The 23,089-nt window shown below is 26.3% G+C and overlaps 1 protein-coding gene and 1 pseudogene across 1 annotated transcript; both read right to left on the bottom strand.

The window, feature by feature from the left end:
* Window positions 1-5,976: 5,976 nt before the first annotated feature.
* LOC107626748 (uncharacterized) lies at window positions 5,977-8,432 on the bottom strand (annotated as a pseudogene).
* Window positions 8,433-20,731: 12,299 nt separating this feature from the next.
* LOC107624777 (uncharacterized) lies at window positions 20,732-22,838 on the bottom strand. Its single transcript, XM_016327232.3, has 2 exons — window positions 20,963-22,838; window positions 20,732-20,848 (listed from the first exon to the last, which is right to left on the bottom strand). The coding sequence occupies exons 1-2, from the start codon at window positions 22,836-22,838 to the stop codon at window positions 20,835-20,837; spliced, it is 1,890 nt and encodes a 629-aa protein (XP_016182718.1). The 3' UTR covers window positions 20,732-20,834.
* Window positions 22,839-23,089: the final 251 nt, after the last annotated feature.

Here is a 23,089-nt window from a genome sequence, read left to right as displayed (position 1 = left end):
TGGAGAGAATCCATTCTCATAATAACATATTACAATGTCCCAATCACTTACTTACATAACTTTGGATCCTCAAATTACTCAAAATTTGTAGATAATAATTGCAAAAAAAATAATAAAAACAAAAAAACCCCATGGGTGTAGGCATAACAGTTGTCTGTGTCATGTGCAATTTGACTTACATTCTCAAAAATATATGCCTGACTTGAATATCAGTTTCCCAAGTCCTCGTCAACCATTTCTAAATACATTAAAGTTGTGTTTCCATACGTTAAAGTTGTGTTTCGATGTTATTGGAAACTAGATTAAGATTTGCACATCTAATTTAGTAAGTGATCAGTACATTCCTTCACTTAAATAAATATTAATTAAATTAAAAAATATTATAAATAACAAAAAAAAGAGAAAAAGACAAATAGGTCTCTGACTTTTCAAATTTTTGATAAATTAATCCCTGACAAAATTTAAATACAAAAAAGTTCCTGACTTTAACAAACGGAGGACAATTTAGTCCTTTCGTCTATTTGTCTCTCATACACCTAACGGAATTGGCTGACGTGGCTGAAACGGTGTCCAGGTCTCCGTTACGGTGCCACGTTGGAAGGGAAAAAAAGTTCGAAGGACAAATAAGTCCTTGACGTCATTTTATAAATAAAGTTCGAAGGACAAATAGGTCCTTGAGAATTTTTTTTTCAAAATTAATAAACTCATTTCCTAAATTCTCTCATCTACCTCTCTCCATTTTTATATTTCTCTCTACTATTTTTACTCTATATATAATTATATTTAATATTAGTAATTTGACAAATCAAAATATGTCATTCGATATTTTTTTACAATTAAAATATTTTAAATGTAAAATTATACACATTAAATTATTTTAAATTTTCGATAACGAATGTTAAAATTAATTACTAATAAAAAATTAGACTTTTTCATATAAAAATAATAACTAAAAATCTTATTATTTAATTTTTTATCTGCAGATATCTTGGTCTTCTTAGTCGGAAACTTTTGTCAACTTACGATTTTTTTGTAAAAGTAGTTTGATTTTATAAATCTTTTGTGTCATGCATAATTTATACTGTTAGAACAAAATGAACTATAATTTAAAAAGAATATTCTCGTAATGTTATTATGTATAAAAATACTAATTCTAATATAATACACAAATGTACTAATGCTAACTTAATACATGAATGATGCACAAATGAACTAATGCTAACTTGATGCATAAATGAACTGATGCTAACTAATGCCACTGGTATGATGAAAACTGAACTAATGCAATTTAACAAATTCTAATATAATACACAAATGCACTAAAACTAAACTAATGCAATTTAAGAAAAAGAGTAGAAACATAACAAGCCCAATTTCTACAATTTTAATACAAATAATTTAAATTGTAGAATAAAACAAGTTAACTAGATTTCAAAATACAAGCATAATTTTATCAGAAATTATTTTTAATATGGAAAGAAAATTGGTGTTTTGGTTGAATATTGACATTTGAAGTGTATTACAGTATTGTGGAAATTATTCAACACGCCCCCACGTGTTGGCTAAGATGCTGCCACGTATTCAACACGCCCCCACGTGTTGGTCAGAATGATGCCACGTGTTCACCACGCCCCCCACGTATTGACTTCCCACAAAAAAATCCACTCATCTATAATTACACCACATTCTCCCATTTTCAACAAAAACACCAATATTTTTTCCATACAAAAAAAAAAATTAGCCTAATTTTATAAACTAAATTCTCATAATAGAAGCATAATAGAAGTATAATGAAAAAAAAATTCTCAAGGACCTATTTGTCCTTCGAACTTTATTTGTAAAATGACGTCAATGACTTATTTGTCCTTCGAACTTTTTCCCCCTTCCAACGTGGCACCGTAACGGACACCTGTACACCGTTTCAGCCACGTCAGCCAGTTCCGTTAGGTGTATAAGAGGCAAATAGACGGAAGGACTAAATTGTCCCCCGTTTGTTAAAGTCAGAGACTTTTTTGTATTTAAATTTTGTCAGGAATTAATTTGTCAAAAGTTTGAAAAGTCAGGAATCTATCTGTCTTTTTTTCAAAAAAAAAATAAAGATTTGCACCATATACAAATAGTTAAATTAATTATATTAGGTAGAATAAATTTAAGTCTTATAAAGTAATTAAATTATTTATTTATTTATTAATATTTTTTAAAAGATAGTGCTATGTGGCATAATTTTAAAGTTTGGAGATTTAAAAAAAATATAAAAGTGATTGAAAATAAATAATATAACATAAAAATATAATTGAATTTTATTAATTATGATATATTAAATATATAATAAATAGATATTATACTAATGTTTTGTTGCGTAGTATTGAATTCTGTATTGTTTTAATAATGTTTTGAGTTGCATTTTCGAGAAGATGGGTTTGAGAGCATATTATAATGCAAAAGTTGTTATATTTTCGGTTTTTCACATAGAATTTAATTTCAATTAATGTGTAGAAATGGGCTTTTTAGCACCATAATCATTCAATTGTGTTAAAATATATAAAAAAAATAGTAAAAAGAATTTGATCGTGAAAACATGTATGTAAGAAGTACCATTCTTTGAATAAGGCAACATTTTCATTATATTGTTATCTTTATTAACTTGGCTGTCACGCACTTAAATACCAAATAAGGATGTCCAAAAAAAAAAAAAACCAAATAAGGAAAGATAGACCAATAATAAGTTATTATAACAGTGTTGAGCAATTCTATTGTTTAATGTTTATCATGAACGCCACATAATGATGTAAATGTCCGCCAAGATTCTCTTAGAAGACAATGGACTATTTATATAATATGTACAATAAACTATAAGAATCGAACTCTTGATTTTTCAGATTTAACGCTTTAATACCATATCATAATACCATAAATCCCAAAAATATAAAAAAAGATAACACTGATAATTATATCTCTAATATTCTATAAATTTTCATTGTATGTATTATACAAGTATTCTATTGGCTCCTCATACTTTTCCAAGGTGAATTTATTGAGAAAAAAAAATTTTAAAGTATGTCTTATGGGCACGGACATTATTTAAAGAGCATAGATGAAAAAATATTTGATCATTAAATGTATAAAAAAAATTTAAGTTAATATTTGTGTCAAATTTTTATAATAAATTATTTTTTATATATATTAAAAATAATCATTAAATTAATTATTATATATTTATATATATATATATATATATATATATATATATATATTAATTCACATATTTTTAGTTAAATCACTAATAAAAATAATTAAATTATTTACAATAGTATAATAAAAAAGATTTATGAAATGGTATAGCAATGATTTATTAGTATCGAATTTTTAATGTATACATAGTATGATTAATTTTATAAAAATATTTTAAAAAATTTTAGTTAGTATTTTTAGAACAATTGGTAACAATAATGTTAGCACTAAATTGTTTGAATTCCAAATATATTATTTTCTCCAATTTGTTGAGAAAACTTTTTTTTTATATATAGAAATAACTAAATGGCACTTATAAATGGATTTTGATTCTCTAAATTTTGAATTTCACTTTAGAGAGTAAAGTATGATCTCTCACCATTTATTTTATAGGTGGGACCAAGAATAAATATGAGAGAGAAATTATTCAAGAATAGAAAATCACACTTTATCTTCTAAAGTAAAAATTTAATATTTAGAGGATCCAAATTCCTTATAAATAATAGAAAAAAATATTAGTTTTACAACTAAAAACAAAAATAAATATTTTTTATGTTGAACTATAAATTATAAAGAGACACAATATTCTATCACAAAAAAAAAAATTTAAAAGGTAGAAATAGAAACAAATCTAAATTTTTTTATTTTTAAATTTATATAAATGTGTTATTTTCTCAAGATAAATTTAAAAGTCTTCTTAATCTGTAAATATATTAAGAGAACTTATATGAATATATATTCGTGTACATTACGAAATTAGAGAAGACTGAGCTTATGTACATACCAGAAAATTAACATAAACTTAACGGAAATGAATGTAATAAAATTTTGCCTAAAATGTAGGAACATTGTGTCAACTACTCAACTTCACCTTCAAAATTTTTTCATTTATTTGCTACCCTTAATTTGAAATTTCCACACAAGTGCACAACCAACAAAAAGAGATAAAAAAGTAACCCACTTTTTCTTTCCCAAACTGCACGAAGAAATAATATATTTGTATATTTTAGAATATGTGTAAAAACAGTATTTTAAAAATATTTCTAATCATTCATCCTATTGTTTTGTTTATTTTTAAATATTGTAATAAAAAATAATAAATATACTATAAAATCATACAAATTTTTTAAATCATTTCACGCAATCACAAATTTTACTAATTTGTTTCCTAGTGTTACCATGCTTGATTTGCATTTCTACCACTAATTTGTTATATAATAATATAAATAAAACGGTGATCAAATATATCACAAAACAGACTTATCCTCTTAATTTTTTCTTATACAATTAAGTCATAAAATTAATTTAGGTTCTTTAAATGATTGATTTACTCATCTGTTTAAATAATAAATTTATTAGTCAGTGATATAGATCTTTAAATATATAATAAATTAATCTTTACTCTATTAAATTAAAAAATATTATTTAAAAAAAAACGCGTCATCACCTTCAAATCCTTGAACACAAAACTGTTTGGTCTGTGCCATACTTTTTATTTTAAACCCTTTCCCTAAGTATGTTTGGCAGGAAAAGTGACAATGAATTATGGCTAAATAAATTATGTATATAAATTTGTACATAAAATTAAATTTATAAGATTAATAGTCAAATTAATTTTTAAAAAATAGAGTATTTTTTAAATTTATTTTTAAATTTATTTTTAAAAAATTTTATCAATTAAAATAATCTTTTAAAGATTATAAATTGTTCATATTTATCTTTTAGTTACTCCATTAATAATTTTTGTCAATGATTGACGATGGAAAATATATTAACTGACACTATGACAATATATGTAATAGCTAATATTTCAATTAAATACTGATCAAATATATTCATCAAAATCTCTATCAATTTAGTCTCTTTTTTTAATTATATAAATTATAATGTCAATATAACTTAGCAACTAAATTGATAAATTTTTATAAATATATTTAATCGATATCCAATTAAACATGTTAGATGTTATATATATTGTCAATTAACATTTTATATCATTAATAATTAATAAAAATTATTGATGAAGTGACATTGAAAGACGAATATGATTAATTTATAATTTAAAAATTAAAGACCAATTTAGTTGATAAATTTTTCAAAAGAATAAATTTAAAAAATATTCGATTTTTTAAAAATTAATTTTACTATTAACCCGTATATAATTTGTCTATTAACTCTTATCATATATATATAATGTTTACCTTCACTTCTACGCTGACCCAAACATTACTCTAAGATCAGAATAGATATTTGGTGTTGACTGTTGACTCTTCATATAATGCAACCTACATAAAATAGCCAGACCTCATCAAACTCGGAAAGCTTCTATGAAATTTTATTCCATCAGTGGATTTCTTCAATTTAATGGCACAAAAAAAAAATGAACCACTCGAATTGAAGTTGGAGTTATAAGGCAGCGAAACTCTCTTATTATCACAATATTATTAATTTTTAGGAAAAGTATGAGGAGCCAATGAAATATTTATACAATGTGTACAATGGAGGTTTATGGAGTATTAGAGATATAATCAGTAGTGTTATCTTTTTCCATCAGTTGAAGCTTTTGGGATGAGTGGTATCAGTGGCGGAGCTTGAACCAAAATTTTGGGGGAGCTGGAAATTTAACATAAAAATTTAATAAAAATATTTATATCAAAATAAAATTTATAAATATAATTATTCTTTAAGTTTGTTACTAATAAGATAATAAATAAATAATTCTACAGATAAAAAATATAAAATAGTTTATAATGGTACTCTTCGAGTTTTTAATGACTTAAAATTTTCAATAATTGATTCAGAACTAAACTTTTCAACAATTTCTTTCTCAATGTAAATAACCAAACTATCCGCAAGAAAGTCGTCCTCCATCTTGTTTCTTAACCTTGTCTTTATTATTTTCATTGCTGAAAATGATCGCTCTGTAGTAGCTATAGAAACTGGAAGAGTTAATATCAGACGAATCAATCTATCAATCAAGTAATACACTTTTGACTTTTTTGTTTCTGCTAAACATCTACACAGTTCATGAATAGTTGATAAATTCTTCATTTCTGGATGCTGACAAACATCAAGAATAAAATGTTGAAGCTGAAAAGGCAAATTAATCTTCTCTTGTTCAATAAAGTCTTCGGGATAGTAGCTATCAACAAGAGTAGAAATCTTAGCAATGTCAAAATTTTTGTAAGCATCCTTAGGCATGAGAGTAGATCTCAAACTTAGTAGATCCATTGCTTGATCATTAAATCTGCTATTTAATTCTTATAATTGCTTATCAATTGTGACTAAAAATATCTCCACTCTAAAATAATGCTCAACTGTAATATGATCTTTTTGGTGGTGACGCGAGCGTCCTTGCCTTGCAACATAAGAAGCAGTTAAGTCAGGAATTAGAATATCATGTTGCTCACAAAATGATTTCACATTTTTTAATAATTCCTCCCATCTGTCATCTCTCATGTTTTGGATAAGTGTTTTTGTAGAATGAACTAGTTGCACAGCATTAACTATGTCTTGAGACTGCTTTTGTAAAGCTTGACAAAGAATATCAGTTATTCCCATCATATCTTTCATCAAATGCAAGATCAATACAAACTCAAATGAGGTCAGGGTATTGTAAACACTATCTGCATCGCCACGCTGAGAATAAGTTGATCCATCAACAATAATCTTTTGTAAAACAGTCAACGTTGCACCATACATATTTATCAAACTGCAAACAGAAGAGAAATGAGAACTCCATCGAGTATCACCTGCTCGTTTCAAAGTACCAATTTGATTTGCCCCTTTACCAGTTTCAAGTTCATCAATCTCTAATAAATGGACAATTTCATCTGTCTTGGCAGCATGTAACTCATCATGTCGCCTACTAGAAGAACAAATAATGTTGACGATGAAAGTCAATTTTGAAAAAAATTGATGCACAGGAATAACTTCTCTTGATGCAGCAACTAATGCAAGTTGTAATCGGTGAGCAAAACAGTAGATATAGTAAGCATAAGGACAATCTTTTAAGAATAATGCTTGTAACCCATTCCATTCTCCTCTCATGTTGCTGGCCCATCATATCCTTGACCACGAATATTAGAGACATCAAGACCATGTCGAGAAAGAATACCGCACAATTCTTGTTTTAGAGTTAATGATGTAGTATCTTTGACATGTACAAGATCAAGAAAATGCTCTTGAATAAAACCATGTATATCAACAAATCTCAAAACAAGTGCCATTTGTTCTCTTTTGGATTCATCACGAGCTTCATCTACTACAATGCAAAACTTGGAATCTCCAATTTCTTCACAAATATACTTTCTCACCTTGTTTGAGAGTATATGCAAGATTTCTTTTTGAATTTGATGTGAAGTATATTTAGTATTATATGGAGCATTTTCTAACACAGTTCTTGCAACTTCATCATTGTAAGATGCTATGAGTTTTATCATTTCAAGAAAATTACCTCGATTTTTTTATTCTGGAGTCTCATCATGGCCTCTGAAAGCACAAGCTTGAAATGTAAGCCAACGAGTTGTATCAATAGAGGATTTTACACGCAATCAATTTTTTTGAATATTCTCAGAAGTATGATCCTCAATTACATTTTGGATGTGACTTGCCTGATTCAATAAATCTAGACATGCTCCAACTGCATTATTGTGTGGTGAGCAAGGATCTCCAATATGTTTAAGAAAAGCACAATTCTTTCCATCATTAACTTTTTTCCAATTTCTAAACCCTTTACTAATAAAAATATCTGACCCATTACGTCTACTGGGTTTTTTGCTAACCAAATAACAAAATAAACAATATGCAGCATCTTCAAAAGGTGAATACTCTAACCATGAAGGAAAAATACTAAACCAAGCATATTGAAATCGTCTTGGATGCTTCGTACCAGATAGAGGATAATTGTCAAGATGCTTTTGATATGGATCCCATTTAAGATAAGCTCGTCTAACCTCATCTCTCTAGTTTGGGTGATATTGCCAAATTTGAAGCCGTTTTCCAGGGTCTCGTTCTAAAGAATTAAGGTCAAACTCATCAAATGCAACTCTTTGAACTTTTGAAGGTTGTATCTCACTTTCTTCGTGATTCATTATAGTAGAAGAACTATCTACAGGTGTTGATATTGTAGAAGTTATATGTTCCCCTTCTTGAATATTAGCCTTCCTCTTAAAAAATGCATCAATTCTTTGATTTTTCATCATTATTTTGTATAAAATTTGAATATATATTCTGTAAAATATATAAAAAAAAGTTAGAAGGATAAATATTAAAATTTATAATATTTATTGAATTTTTTTTATGAATTTATCAAAATACAATAATATCAATACTTATTAAATATTATAATACTTTTATCATATAAAAAATTAAATTAAATAAATAGTAAAATATAAAATAATATTAAATTAAATAAATAAAAAATACCTAATTTTTTATATTTGAACTCAAAGGTAAAGGGAGTGTTGCTTGTTGAATAGAGAAGCAAAGCAAGGCAGTAGCGTGTTTCACTATTTTGAGAAGCAAAGGCAGTAGCGTGTTTCACTATTTTGCGATTATAGTAAAGCATTTAAATCAATTGAACTATTTTTCATTTTTGATGAAATATTACTAATTTTTTTATAAAAAGTTTGGGGGGGCCATGGCCCTCTTTTCTGAGTGAAGCTCCGCCACTGAGTGGTATCATGACATGGTATTAGAGCGCTAGATCCGAAAGGTCAAATAATCTTTCGGAAAAATGTTTATTATGCCTAGTATTCGGATGGTTTATAACTCAATAACCCACTGTACACATTGTACAAATAATCCATTGTCTCCCTAGCGAGATCCTAATTTTTATTCATAATAAATATTTTTTAAAAATTAACAATAAATAATTCGTAGATGGTAGTGTGGAGGGTCGTTTCGCACGTTCGTAGTGTGTTAAAAGTTGAATATAGATATATCATTGGTTAAAAAAAATAAATAGATAGCAATGGGAGTTATTATTAGTTATAATAAATTGACCAGTTAAGTCAAATAATAGTGTATGAGACAAAAATAATTATGCAAACAACATGCATGTCTTTTCGAGTAATAAAATTTCATTTGATTTTGTTTAAATTTTTTATAAATATTTTTATTTATCTTATACTATTTTTTTCACTAATAATCAAATTTTAAATTTATTAAATATAAAAATTTTGATATTATATTATAAAATTATTTTTTAAAATTTAAACTAATAAAAAAATATATAAATTATATCTCTAACAACATGAATATAGACTATATTAAATGACTGAAAACATTTGGCCCATATGTAATAACAAGTTATTTAATAAGAGTAGACACTTAAATAATTATCTTATCTTTATTCGAATCTGAATTAGTCTTTATCGAATTAATATCTTGTCCTCATTATTTATTTTTTGTCAGTAAAACCTACGTACGCGTTGATTATATTGTCGACTAAAGAATAATATAGTTTAAATCAGTTCCCTATTAACTAATAATTAAATTAAGATTTATACGATACACAACAAAGAGTTAAATTAATTATATTATCCAGTATAAATTTAAAATATTATAATATTTAGAGATAAATTAGTAAATATAAATACAATTAATATTTTAATAATTGAAAATAGTGTTTAATTTTTTAATTTTATTTTTTATGAACTATAATAATATGTATTTTTAATAATATTATTAAAAATAAATAATATTAAAAAATATAAATTGTTGAATAGAAAAAGAAGTGATATATATGGGACAAAAATTTTATATAACTAATATATACAGTTATATAAAAAATAGAAAATTAACGAATACAATTACACATTCATTTAGTATATAAGTTCAGCAAACTAAAAAAATAAAAATAAAAACTATAGTCATCAATTAAATTCTTCGTATAATTGTGCAAAAAATTAGTGAATAGTAAAAGTGGAGAAAAAAAAATGAGAAAGAGGTATATAAGATTACGTAAAAAATAATAAAAAAATGTATAAAATAAATGTTGATTTATATATATTAAATATAAGGAGTGAATATAAAAAGAGAGAATGAATTAGATTTTGACTCAATTTATAGCTATTAAAAAAAATTAACAATAACATTAATATTGAAAGTATAGAATATTCTATATAAAGGTAAAGAGTAAAAAGTATGAAAAACTAAAGTTAAACATCAATTTTACAATGAAAAATAATGAAAAATGATTATATTAGAAAATAAAATAAATATTAGAACTCAATTATAACTATTAAAGAGACATAATATTAGAAAAGAATTTTATGACATTATATAAGGATAGAAATTATGAGAAGATAAAAATATAATAAAAATTTTATGGCATAATGCAAAAATAAAAAATTATTTCACTTAAATAAATTATTATGTGACAAAATAAAATGAAATTAAATATTTAAAAATGATTGTGAGATTATATTAGTTTCTTTTTTAAATATTACAAATAGATACAGAATTAGAGACACATTTTCTGTATTTGTGAATTTTTCTAAAATTTGAAACAAAAATATATCTCTATTTTTCTATTTCAATTTATTCATCTTTATATTTATATTTTAGATGTAATATCTAATTACAACCTATGCATGTTCTGTAAAAATTCATACATATTTATATTTGTTGATAATATTATTTGAGAATTATATAAAAAATTAAAAAAAGTGGATATAAATAATTTCAGAATATAGATATACTCCAACACACACTGGAATAATTTCTCTTTATAAGTTACTTCAATTTTTTGTTTCCACTTTTCCTAACAAGTATAAATAAGTCAATATTTAAAAGAAAAAAGAACTATAAGGACAAAAAATATTATTTATTATTTATTTTAAATATTAAAAATTATGTATTTGCCATTTTTGTGTTATTTTTAAGGATTAATTAATTTATATTGCATGCCTGTATAAATTTTCATACTATATCATCTCATCAATAGTTAATTACCATAATCTTCTATTATTTACTTACTGCTTAGTCGTTTATGTATATCCTTAAATTTATAATTGACTGTACAACTTAATTTTAAACTATCAACATACTAATTTACTCTTTTTTAAACATCATAAATAGAAGTGTGTGATTACTAATTCCTATAATGCTAAATGTTGTAATAATGACTATTATTGAACAATATCTTTTTGATCTTTGAAACAAAAATTTATAGAGAAATAAACTATTAAAATAGTACTGAAAGTTCATAATGTTCATAAAAACAACTTCGAAAAATATGAATGATAATAATAAATCTCAAAATAATTTAAAAAATTATAAAAATATTATATTTTTATTAGTATCAAATAACTTTTGTATTTAACAAATAACTTATTTATTTGATCTAAATTTTTTAAAAAATATTTGTATAACTATTAAGAAGGTGAACACAAAATATCAAAATAAAATTGGATCTATAGATTTTTTAATTTTTTTAAAAAATTAGTCATTCAAAAAAAAAATTAAATTCACTTGGTGTAAAATATCAAATTTTAAAAATAAATATATATTTTTTTCTAATAATTCTTAAAAAGATCACATAAAAAATCTGATTTCTAAAATCCTTTTGTAAATATATACTTAATATCTAATTATTTTTGTCATATTTTTAGATTTTTTATAATCTTATTTGTTGTTTGTATTTTTTAAAATTATTTTTCTTAATTAGCAATATAAACATTCGACTAATAATTTAGAGTAAAATTCTTCTCCGGTCCCTACCATTTATGAAAAAGACCTAACGCTCCCTAACCATTAGAAAATAACAACACGGTCCTTATTCATTCTCTCAATGGGATCGAAAGATTTTTTTGGCGCTCCCTGACCATTAAGCTCTTTCGGTTACTTTTTACCCAAAAACCAACAAGAAGTCCTTTTAGTCACATGGATAGAATGAATAAGGACTGTACTATTATTTTTTAATGGTCAGGGAACGTCAGGTCCTTAGTTAGGACCGGAAAAGAAATTTACTCAATAATTTAAATATTCTTTAAAATGTTGTGTTTGTTTTTATTGTATTTCTATGTCAAAAACAATTCAAATGTCCTATAAATTGGCATGCACTAAGTCATCCCAAACCGCACCAACCAAAAGAACACAAAACATGGAGAATAAACCATCACACTTTTCATCTCTCTTATTCCTTCTAATTTTCCTTGTGTTATTTTCCACTGCAAATTGTGGTATTGTTACTTACTGGGGCCAAGGTGATGAACAACTTCATGAAGGAACATTATCAGAAGCATGTAACTCAGGACTTTATCAAATTGTCAACATAGCATTCCTAAGTAAATTTGGGAATCGCAATAGACCACCCCATGTGAATCTAGCAAGTCACTGTAACAATGTTCCTAATTGCCACAAAAAAGTGGGCAAAGGCATAAAAAATTGCCAAAGTAAAAATGTCAGTGTCTTGCTCTCAATTGGAGGTGCTAGTGAAGGCTATCGATTATCATCTGCTCATCATGCTAACCGTTTAGCGGATTACTTATGGAATAACTTTTTGGGGGGACAATCAAGCCAAAGGTATGTAACTCAAAAACTAAAAAATATATATGTGCATCCTTAAAATTAGTTCAATTCAACTAGGTATTCTTTAAAAATGGTACAATATTCAGCATTTTATTACAATAATTTAAAAAAATTAAAATAAACACATCTAAAAATTATAAATAAATTTATTGTCTTTTTAAAATTAAATACACATTTAAAATACAATCTAAAAAAACTAAAATTTAAAATTTAAATTTTAAATTTCTATTTCAGATTTAATATATTTAATTATTAATATATTATAATTTAAATACATATCTAAAAATCAAATTATTCAAAATTCAAAATTTTGATTTTAAAATTATAAAATAAATCTTAAACCATCAAATTATGAACTAAACCCGTACAAATTACTCAAAGAAGCAGAGAGAAGTCACGTTTGCCCCCACATCGAAAACCCAGAGGCGCACATTGAGAAGTCATCCTCAGCCGTCGTTCATCCGCGCCATCTTCCTCTTCTGCGCTCATCCTCAACGCTGCCTTCCTCCTTCTCGGCGTTCATTCACAACGCCACATTTCCCTTCGTCAACACTCATCTTCGTCACCGTCTTCCTCCTCCTCGTCACCGTTTTTAAGAAAAAGGTTTTAGAATAGAAAAGAATAAGAGAGATAATTTTTAAGAAGAAAAGATACAATTTCTAATTTTTTGTTTATCAATTACATTTCTATTAAAATTAGTAGTATCAAAAGATATTTTAAATTTAATATTATCAAGAAAAAATAAAAAAAATTATATAAGGACTAATTTGATTAATTTTTAAAATTTCAAGGATGAAAATGACTTAAGTTTGAACTTTCAAGAACTATTTTAATTATAAATAATTTTTTTACATATCAAGTGCCACGTGGCATGCCACGTGACATGCCACGTGTCACTGATCTAACACGTGGCATGCCAGGTGTCACTGAGCTGACACGTCAACCAATCATCTTGTGACACGTGGCATTAGCCCTCCACGTCATCATCCAAGTGACGGAAGGACTAACGTGACCAATCGTGTGCCTTTCGGGAACGATTTCGACTAACTTTATCTTTTGAGGACCGAAATGGAGATTGGGATATCTTTCAGGGACGATTTTGGCTATTTACTCAATTTATTTTATTTAAGAAATTAAAGTCGTTATTATTTATCTTATTATATTTATAGTATTTTAGAATTATTTATTTATCTCTTATCAATGATTTGGAAGGTATAATTTAAAAATTTATTGTTAGTCAATAAATTATTACATACTTAAAATAGTATTCAAACTCTAAAAAAATTATTTAAATAAAAGATTAAACTAATCAATAATCAATTGACTAATTCAAATTGATTAAATATAAAAAATTTAAAAATAAAAAGATCATAAAGTTGTATTTTTTTATTTAATTTGAGTCCTATCTAATATGGAATCCACGGCAATCCAACACCTAATATAGTTGAAAGACACATATGCTTTCTTTTACTTATGCAATTTTTGTCATGTATTATTATTGGCAATTAAAATCACAAAAATATTATATACAATAATTTAAAATAATTTAGTTAATGGCTAGTAATTTAAAATAATTTATTAAAAAAGATAGATTAAACAGACGAATCATAAATATTGAGTTACTATAATATTTACCATAGAATAATTTAATATGCATGTGGTGCAATTTATCATAATAATAATAATAATAATAAATCATTATGAAGAAATATGTATAAAATATTCAAAATTTGCATAATATAAGTAGAAAATAAAATTTGTCTATAACAGAAAAAATATTAATTTTAAGACTTTAATTTGTTCATTTATTTATCAGTAATACTTCAGTTGATTTTAATAATTTTTTGTTTTAGACAAAATAGTTTCTAACAAAAAATAACAATAAATTGGTATTTGATCTTTTAGAGTATTAGATAAATTAAAATTTTTATTTAAATATAAAAATTAATTTGTGTTAAAAATAACTAATTTACTTTTAGGTGTATTATTTGTTAGCTTTGCAAGTAGTTCTATTTTCATAGATATATAGTTTTATTTTGCAGGTATATATTGTGAAATTAAAAAAGAAAATAATATTTTATAAATACTAGTTATAGCAACAAAATCAAGAAACAAAAGTAATTGACTTTTTTTCCCTATAGACTATGCATGCAAAATAAGGATAAAAGAGATTTTAATCATAATGACATTTTTTATGATTAAATTAATTATTTTTTTACTTTTCGTAAGCTTTAAAATATAAATATTAATAAAAAATATTTTTATTTTAATTCAAATAAAATATTAAAAAAATTAAATTAATAAAAATAAAAAATATAAATTTTATGCTTTAGTTCAAATTCAGTAAAAAATATATATTTTACTAAATTTATGAATTTAAAACATAACGATTAATAATTTTATAAAATTTATTATTTAATTTATTATCATCTAAAGAATTATTATCGACACTTTTGACTTTGAAAAGATACATATAAGATATAGCCCTCCGTGTGACATAAGAAACATGAGCTCAAACTGTAACAGTCCAGACCATCCGCTAGTACGATATTATCCGCTTTAGCACAAAAAGTCTCACTGTTTTGCCTTTGACGATAGGGATGATAACCGAAACCCCCCACACTCACTCGTCAAAACGCGTCATGCTACATGCTAGGGAGAGGTATCCACACCCTTATAAGACATGCTAGCACGATATTGTCCGCTATAGCGCACAAGGCCTCACGGTTTTGCCTTTAACGATAGGGATGATAGCCGAAACCCTCCACACTCACTCGTCAAAACGCGTCATAATATGGAGAGGTATCCATACCTCTATAAGGCATGGTTCGTTCCCCTCCCCAACCGATGTGGAACCTTACATTTTCGGTCTTTTCTTTAAATCTGGTCTAATTCGAGGATCTTTGATGCACTATTAAAAAACTGGTACCTGCAAAAGAGGAGTTAGTTTCACTCACAGATCATTAAAATCGAACCACATTCGATTTGCTAAAAATCGACAAAAGAGTATGCCATATCACTAATTCCACCTCAAATCAAACAATTGATATAATAATAAATTACTTATAATTGATTTAATTTAATCACTCAAACAAAACAAATTGAGAAATAAAAAAGAAACTATGATAGCTTCATAGTTAAGTGACCAAAAATTTAATTTGATATATATGAATTAACTAAATCAATTAGTATGATATATGAAATCAATTAGTTGTATAATTTATCTATTACAATTTATTTAATTTAATAATTAAAAAAAACTAAATTTTTTTTTTCAATAACATGCCACGATAATTTTATTATTAAGTATAAAAATCTGATGACTTTAATAATATATAATAGGCAATAAATTATATTTTGGTTATTGCATGTTAGAATAAAAAAATTAATTTCATTTTTTTTAAATTGCTTTGGTGTTTGTACATACTATACCAATTAGAATAAACCAAAAGAGTTGATTACAATGTGTCAAAATCGTGTTATATAAGAAAATATTTTTAATAAAAAATTATAACACAGTGAAATTTTTTATTAAAAATTTATATAATTTTTCTATTTTATATAATTAATACAGAACAATATTTTTCAAACATAGCGTATAAATACAGTATATTTATAAGCACAGTATTATTGGTTTGGTTTATGTTTTTGGTCGCAGTAATAACAGTATTTTGGTTTGGTTGACTGAGGAGTCTAGGAATAGAAACAATGGAGAACCAAGATGAAATAAAACAAATAAATAATTTTTTTTAACTACAAATAAAAGTTTTTTTTTTTTTTTCGGTAAATCTACAAATAAAAGTTTTACTATAAAACATTAATATGACCCAGTTCCTACATGGCCCATTTACTGTTGCTACTTGCTAGTGCATGATCAATCAGCATCTTTTTTATTCTTTTTAGTAGAAGGAATTAAGGAAACAAAGAAGGAACGTCATTTAACCAAAAAAAAAAAAAAAAAGTAGGAACGTCAACTTGACCTGAGAAAATAACTTTTTCGCAAAAAGGTGAAGAAAAGTCAAGCTTTTGCACTTGTAAAACAACAAAATAAATGCTAATAATAAATAACCAATGAAGATATTTAATAATATTTGATGATTAAATTAATGCATTAGAGACTTCTTATCATTATATACTCCTAAGTGATACTTTTATTGAAAGTGATGAATGTTATTTTCTGTAGAAATGATGTAATATCTTAATTATTAGCCTAACTTAAATTAATTATTTTATTTATTCATTTTATTTGAATTGAAAAAAACTATGACTTAAAATGGTAGTTAGTTACAAGAAAAAAACTTGTTAAAAGATATTACTAATAATAATTTTATGTTATACTTTTAAAATATTTGATAATTAAATTTAAATTTTATTTTATCCAAGTATCATACTATAATGGAAAGCACAACAAACTGAATTGGACAATAATTTGGTCCAAAAAAACAAAAGTAGTCCAGAGAAAAATCAGAGATAGAATTGGAAGAGACTATCATTTTATATATTAATATTTATTTATCTCAGATGGAATTGAAAGAGACTGTCATTAAAATGGTGGTGACACGAAAAAAATTTGTTGATCAATGAGTTAAGCTTTTTCACCAATTCATGAGTTCAAAATATTTTTTATTTAATTTTTTGTATGCTTTCTTTTTGTCTTTATTAGCATTACTTTTTCACTATCAGCCTCATAATTGCTATGGTTTCTTCCGTACACAACAAATGCATAGGTTCTGAATCTTTTCACAAAAAGTCCCGTACATTTCATATTTAAAAAATTATTATATTTATTTAAAATAAGAGTAAAAATGATTAAATTTATTTTTAAAATATTCTTTCATAATATATAATTTATAAAATAAAATATTTAAAATAACTTTTATGGTGTTCAAATTATTTTTTTAAAAGGGTAAAATATAATTTTTGTCTCTAAAATTTGACAAAAATTTTAAAAATATTCTTAAGTTTTATTTTATTTTAATTTTATCCTAAAAATTTTCGATTTGCATCAAATATAGTCCTAACGGCTAATTTTTTTAAAAATTTAAGACCAATTCAACAATCATTTTATGAGAACAACCTTCAACACAAATAAATCAAGCATAATTCTTATGCATTATTGTTAAGTTGGTCTTAAATTTTTTGAAAATTTAGCTGTCGAGGGTATATTTGATACAAATAAAAAACTTTTGGAACAAAATTGAAACAAAATAAAAGTTAGGAGTATTTTTTAAATTTTTGCCAAATTTCAAAAAAAAAATATATTTTATTCTTTTTAAAATATCTTTTATTATATATAATTTATAAAATAAAATATTTTGTTATTTATTATCTTGATTAATTTTAAATTTATTATTATTACTATATCTATATAAGAAAACGGGGAATTAGTTCCTATTAATATACTAATTTTAATTATGCAAATAACAATTTTTTTTGAAATTATTGTTATTCCCCCACTCTATCCCTCCTTATTATGATTATTAAAGTATTTCAATAGACGAGTATTTACTTAAAAAAATTCTCCAAATTAGACCTAGGCGAGTATTTTAATAGACGAGTATTTTTTTTTTTGAATGAGTAGTGAGTAGGTGTTGTGGAATGAATATTTGGAAGTGGAGGGAGGGGATGGAGCGGGGCGGAAAACACACACTACTACCTACTACTACACACTGCATTTGCTTTTTCATTTGACAGATAATAAACATGTACCACCAAATCCAATCAAATGATGGCTCTTATTCGCTGCTACAATTTCTTTTTGCACTTTCCAGCTTTTCAATTGCTTCACTCATCCTCTCAGATTGCTCAGGGACTACCAATCACGCCCTATTTAAACACCCGCACTACTGCATGATCAATGTAATGAGGCAAAAATAATACCCTTCAATTACTCTATTTAATTAATTCACACCATTAATTATTTTTTATTTAATTACACCACAAATTAATTTAAAATTTATATAAATCAAGTCTCAAAAATATCTCCTTTATTATTAATTTATTATATTTACAATCATATAATTTTTGTTCCAAATAAAAGTTTGAAATTCTTATAAATATTTTCAAATTGTCACAGTATATTTTATAAAAGAAACTAATATATATACCCAAGTCTTGCAAGAAATAATATACAAAAATATATAAAATATTATTTTTAATTTTTGAAATGAAAACACACATAACAATTATTGCTATAAAGTTATGCAAAATTTATTAAATTCAAAAAAGCATAACAATTTGGACTTAATTAAAGAACATCAGGACAATGACTTGGGATTGTGAGGAGTCCAATCAAATTTGACTCAAATATTATTTAATTTGTTTTTATTTATTATTTTCTATAATATTTTTAATTTGACATATTAAGAATTAACTTTTTGTAGATCAAAGATTTATTCAAAATTTTGTTTCTAATCAATATATTATTGCATACGTAAAGAAATATCTAAATTCTTGATACTTACTTTAAATAGAATAGTAAATTAATTATTAAGCCAACTTAAATTAATTATTTTTATTTATTCATTTTATTTGAATTGAACAAAAAAACTATGACTTAATAAGGTAGCATAAAAGTGGATGGTCCTATCTCTAACTTTGTATACCGCCATTCTTACATAGTTGCCTATTAAAATAATAAAATAATTTTGATCAAATTAAAGCTATAAGCATCCCAAAAAAATAGTAAAATTAAAAAAATAACTTTTGTTAAAATTTATTACAAAATTATTTACTAAAATGCTTTTATTTAATAAGTAATTTATTTTGTAAATATTTTATTATCAAAAGAGTAAAAAGTAAAAAATGACACTAGATCAATATTTGTATATTTATATTTTTTTAATAAAGTAATTAATTATTAAAATAATCAATATTTTTAAGAATTAAACATTTTCTGTCATTCTAAAATATTTGTATTTTGCTTTTAGTTTTTATAAAATTATTTTTTAGTCTAATTTCCAATAAAATTAAAAAATAACCTATTTTAATCGTTATTATTATTATTTTATTTCATTAAGCATTTATGATAGATGTTAAATGTTGATATGACAGTCTTGTTCTAATAGCATTTCAACTTGTCACATAAACAATTAAGACTTGCAACAAGTTTCTTTTTGGTAACCATTTTAATGTTTCACATCTGAACAATCAATACTGTTTCTAAAAATAAATAAATATATAAAATGTGTACTTATATGAAAGTATATAAAATTCTACATAATTAGAATAACTTTTTTTTAAGTAACTCATGAAAATTAATAGTTAATTTTGCATATCTATAACTTCTTTTTTACTTCAATGAAGTAAAAATCTAAATTTATTAGATTGTTTTAAATTGAAATTTATTACACTATTTTTATAAATTGATATATGTTATTATTTCTCCATAAATCGAATAATCTGTCACCATTTACTGATTTACTAGATAAAATTTGCAAACATGAAAACTTAAGAGAAGATTAAATTAAATTATGTTAAGCAAATACAACTTCCTTGGGGCAAAACTACACAAGGCATTTCTCACTAAAGAGGCCTGTTCAGTATTTATGGTGAAACACTGGAGCTGCAGGTTTGAAAATGAGATTCATGGTGCTCCCAATATACCCTCAACTTAATTCTCACCACTTTTACTTATATGTCAAATGCATATTTATGAGTTCAAAATTCATGATTAATTTATTCGGCTCATTCATTCAAATAAATAATTTTAGTAATAATATAACATAACTTAATATAATAATACATTTTTTAATAATTTTTTGATAAATAACAGAGTAAAAAGCGCTCAAGAAAAAACAGACTATAAAATAAAAAACAATTGAAGGCCCAGATAAAATAAAAAATAAAAACAAATTATAATTAAACATGGAACTCATTGGCATCACAAGGATATATCTCTCAATTTGACTATAAATCAAAGCAGAATAGACACAGAGTTTTAGAATTAAAAGCTTAACATAATGACGTTCTCTACCAAAATATATAAACTAAAACAAGACAATATACTTCTCTATTTAATCCTTGTATTTTAGACCAGCCCTCCTCTCCAATAATCTTGCTGTGCCTCAACGGGGAGGACCTAGAAAAATCAAACAAAAACAAGATGTGGCTGTAAAATGAACAGTAACACTAATAGAAGTTAAAATATGGGTATGGAGAACATGTAATTAAAAATGTATCTGAACAATTTTACCTTCATCGCCAGCTAGCAAAGCTCGAAATCTCTTGATGAATTCTTCACAATTTGGGATCAATTTTACACGCAAAACATCTGCTGAAGCAGCAGAAGGGACAAATTTGAGAATATCTAACATGCTCAACATTTTATCTCCCGTGGCCTTCGCATTATGTTGCCGGAAATAGTCAAGCAGCTCAGTCGGGTCGTGCCGGTAATATTGGTTGAAACACCTTTCAAGTATCAATATTTGTTCCTTGGCCCAATCTTCTTCCTTAGATAAATCAAATTCAAATTCTACGGCCTTCTTTACTATGTAGATGATATTAGTCATCAGTGACACTCCCTGGAGCTGATAAACATAGGTCTTTTTGAAGCTGGATTCAAGAGAGGCTTCAAGCTTGTTGATGTTCCAATATATATACCTTGAAATCAGACGTTTTCTTTTAGTCAGAATTTCAACTTCACCATTGGGGTATGTTTGGAGAAGTGATTTCAAGATTTTTTTATCCTTGAAGGCAGAGTGAAGGCGGTTCATTGCTTGGGCAGTGATGGGATGAACCTCACATGAATAGGAGGTTCCGATTTCGGAAGGCACCTCCTCCTCCCTAAAGAAATAATCTCTGGTTGTCTCTCCCAATTTCCTTTCCAGCTCCACCATATCGGCCAACATGGAGACATCCTCCGGAAACAGCGCCCGCCACATAGCAGTGAATTCACGTATTGCTTGAAAAGTTAAAAAAACCTCATAGGAATACATCAACTCAGACATCTCATCATGGACAGCACGTACCAATTCTTTCTTCACATCCGAGCAGAATTCCATAAAACACTGCTTGATGAAGGGAGAGGTGCCGAAGATTCCATGATAGAAGACCTGCTCATTGGGAATGAGCACCTTGAATACAATGGTGAAGTGTTTAATACACTTCTTGATGGTACTCATCTGGGTAGCAGTTCTGTCCGGCCTTAACTCTGATTTGCACAGCTTCAAGAACTCTCTCCGATTTCTTGAGTACATTTCAATCTGCCTCATGGATGTCATGCCATCCTTTGGTAACGCGAGAAATTCCATCTCTCGCCGAGTCCTATCAAAGGTGAGGATTTGGCTTTCCATGGTTAACTCTGGAATTCTGTCTTTCCAACCATTGATGTAAGTCACAAAAATACGCCGTAACTGCCGAACAAATTCCTGATCCTTATCGTTAAGATTCCACAGCCGAGTCAAGTCATGTGAAGTTGGACTTACAAGCTCCATTCTAGCTTCAGGGACGCTAATGGTGATGTTGTCAATAGATGGTTCCTCACGGCTGTCAGCATGTTTTTCTTTACAGGAGGAAAGGATGATCAGTAAAAAACTGAACATTGCTCCTAAGAAACCAAACCACCATCTTGATACGGTAAGCTCCACCACAAGCTCTACCAAAAAGAACTTCATAAGTTCTTCAACAAATTGGTAGTTCTTCTGAAGTGATAGGACAAAGTTCATCACCGCAAATCCAGCTAGCGATAAAATATCACCGTATCCTCTTTGTCTTTGTTCTTGTTCTTCTCCTCTTCTTGAAAAGTAAGTATAGAAAAAAATCACCAAGAGGGAGATGAACACACCACAGGCTTTGAATTGACGCCGATAGTGTAACACTTTTCCCTGATAAACTTTCAACAGAGGGAGAGCAAATGGAAGCACAACAACAGAGGCAAAAAAAAGGCCTCGCCCAAGGTTCCATGAATTTCCCTCTCCCAGCTTGAACCTTGGATAAAAGCCTGTTAGTGCAATCGCAGCTCCAATTACACACATTATCCACCAGAAAAATCGGTACCGCAGCACCCAGTTTTGAACCCATGCTTCAAACTTGTTGGGTCCATTGACAGGGGCTGCATTACCGGTTTCCATATTAAAGGAAGAAGAAGAAAAAGTGTTTGTATGGAAGAAGAAGAAGAAGAAGAAGAAGAAAGAAGAAGAAGAAGAAGAAAGAGTGATGTTAAACGATATGTGTGTTCGTACCGGGTGAAGGTGTGTTTGTACCGGGTGAATGGAGTTAAGTAATGGAAGAATAAGAAAAAGTGAAATTAGCTGAGACGTGTTTGTATGGAATGAAGCCAAGCAAATGATTTTAAGTTACTATAATTAATTAATTTCACTGT

The sequence above is a fragment of the Arachis ipaensis genome, chromosome B2 (genome assembly GCF_059453495.1).
Source record: "Arachis ipaensis isolate K30076 ecotype BB chromosome B2, ASM5945349v1, whole genome shotgun sequence".
In the NCBI taxonomy this organism is placed as follows: domain Eukaryota; kingdom Viridiplantae; phylum Streptophyta; class Magnoliopsida; order Fabales; family Fabaceae; genus Arachis; species Arachis ipaensis.
Note: the sequence above shows the minus strand (reverse complement) of the source record. Positions and strands in the feature narration are given on the sequence as shown.

What these genes read in the sequence shown, in the direction of transcription:
- LOC107624777 (XM_016327232.3), bottom strand. Translation starts at nt 22,838, where the DNA reads ATGGAAACCGGTAATGCAGCCCCTGTCAATGGACCCAACAAGTTTGAA.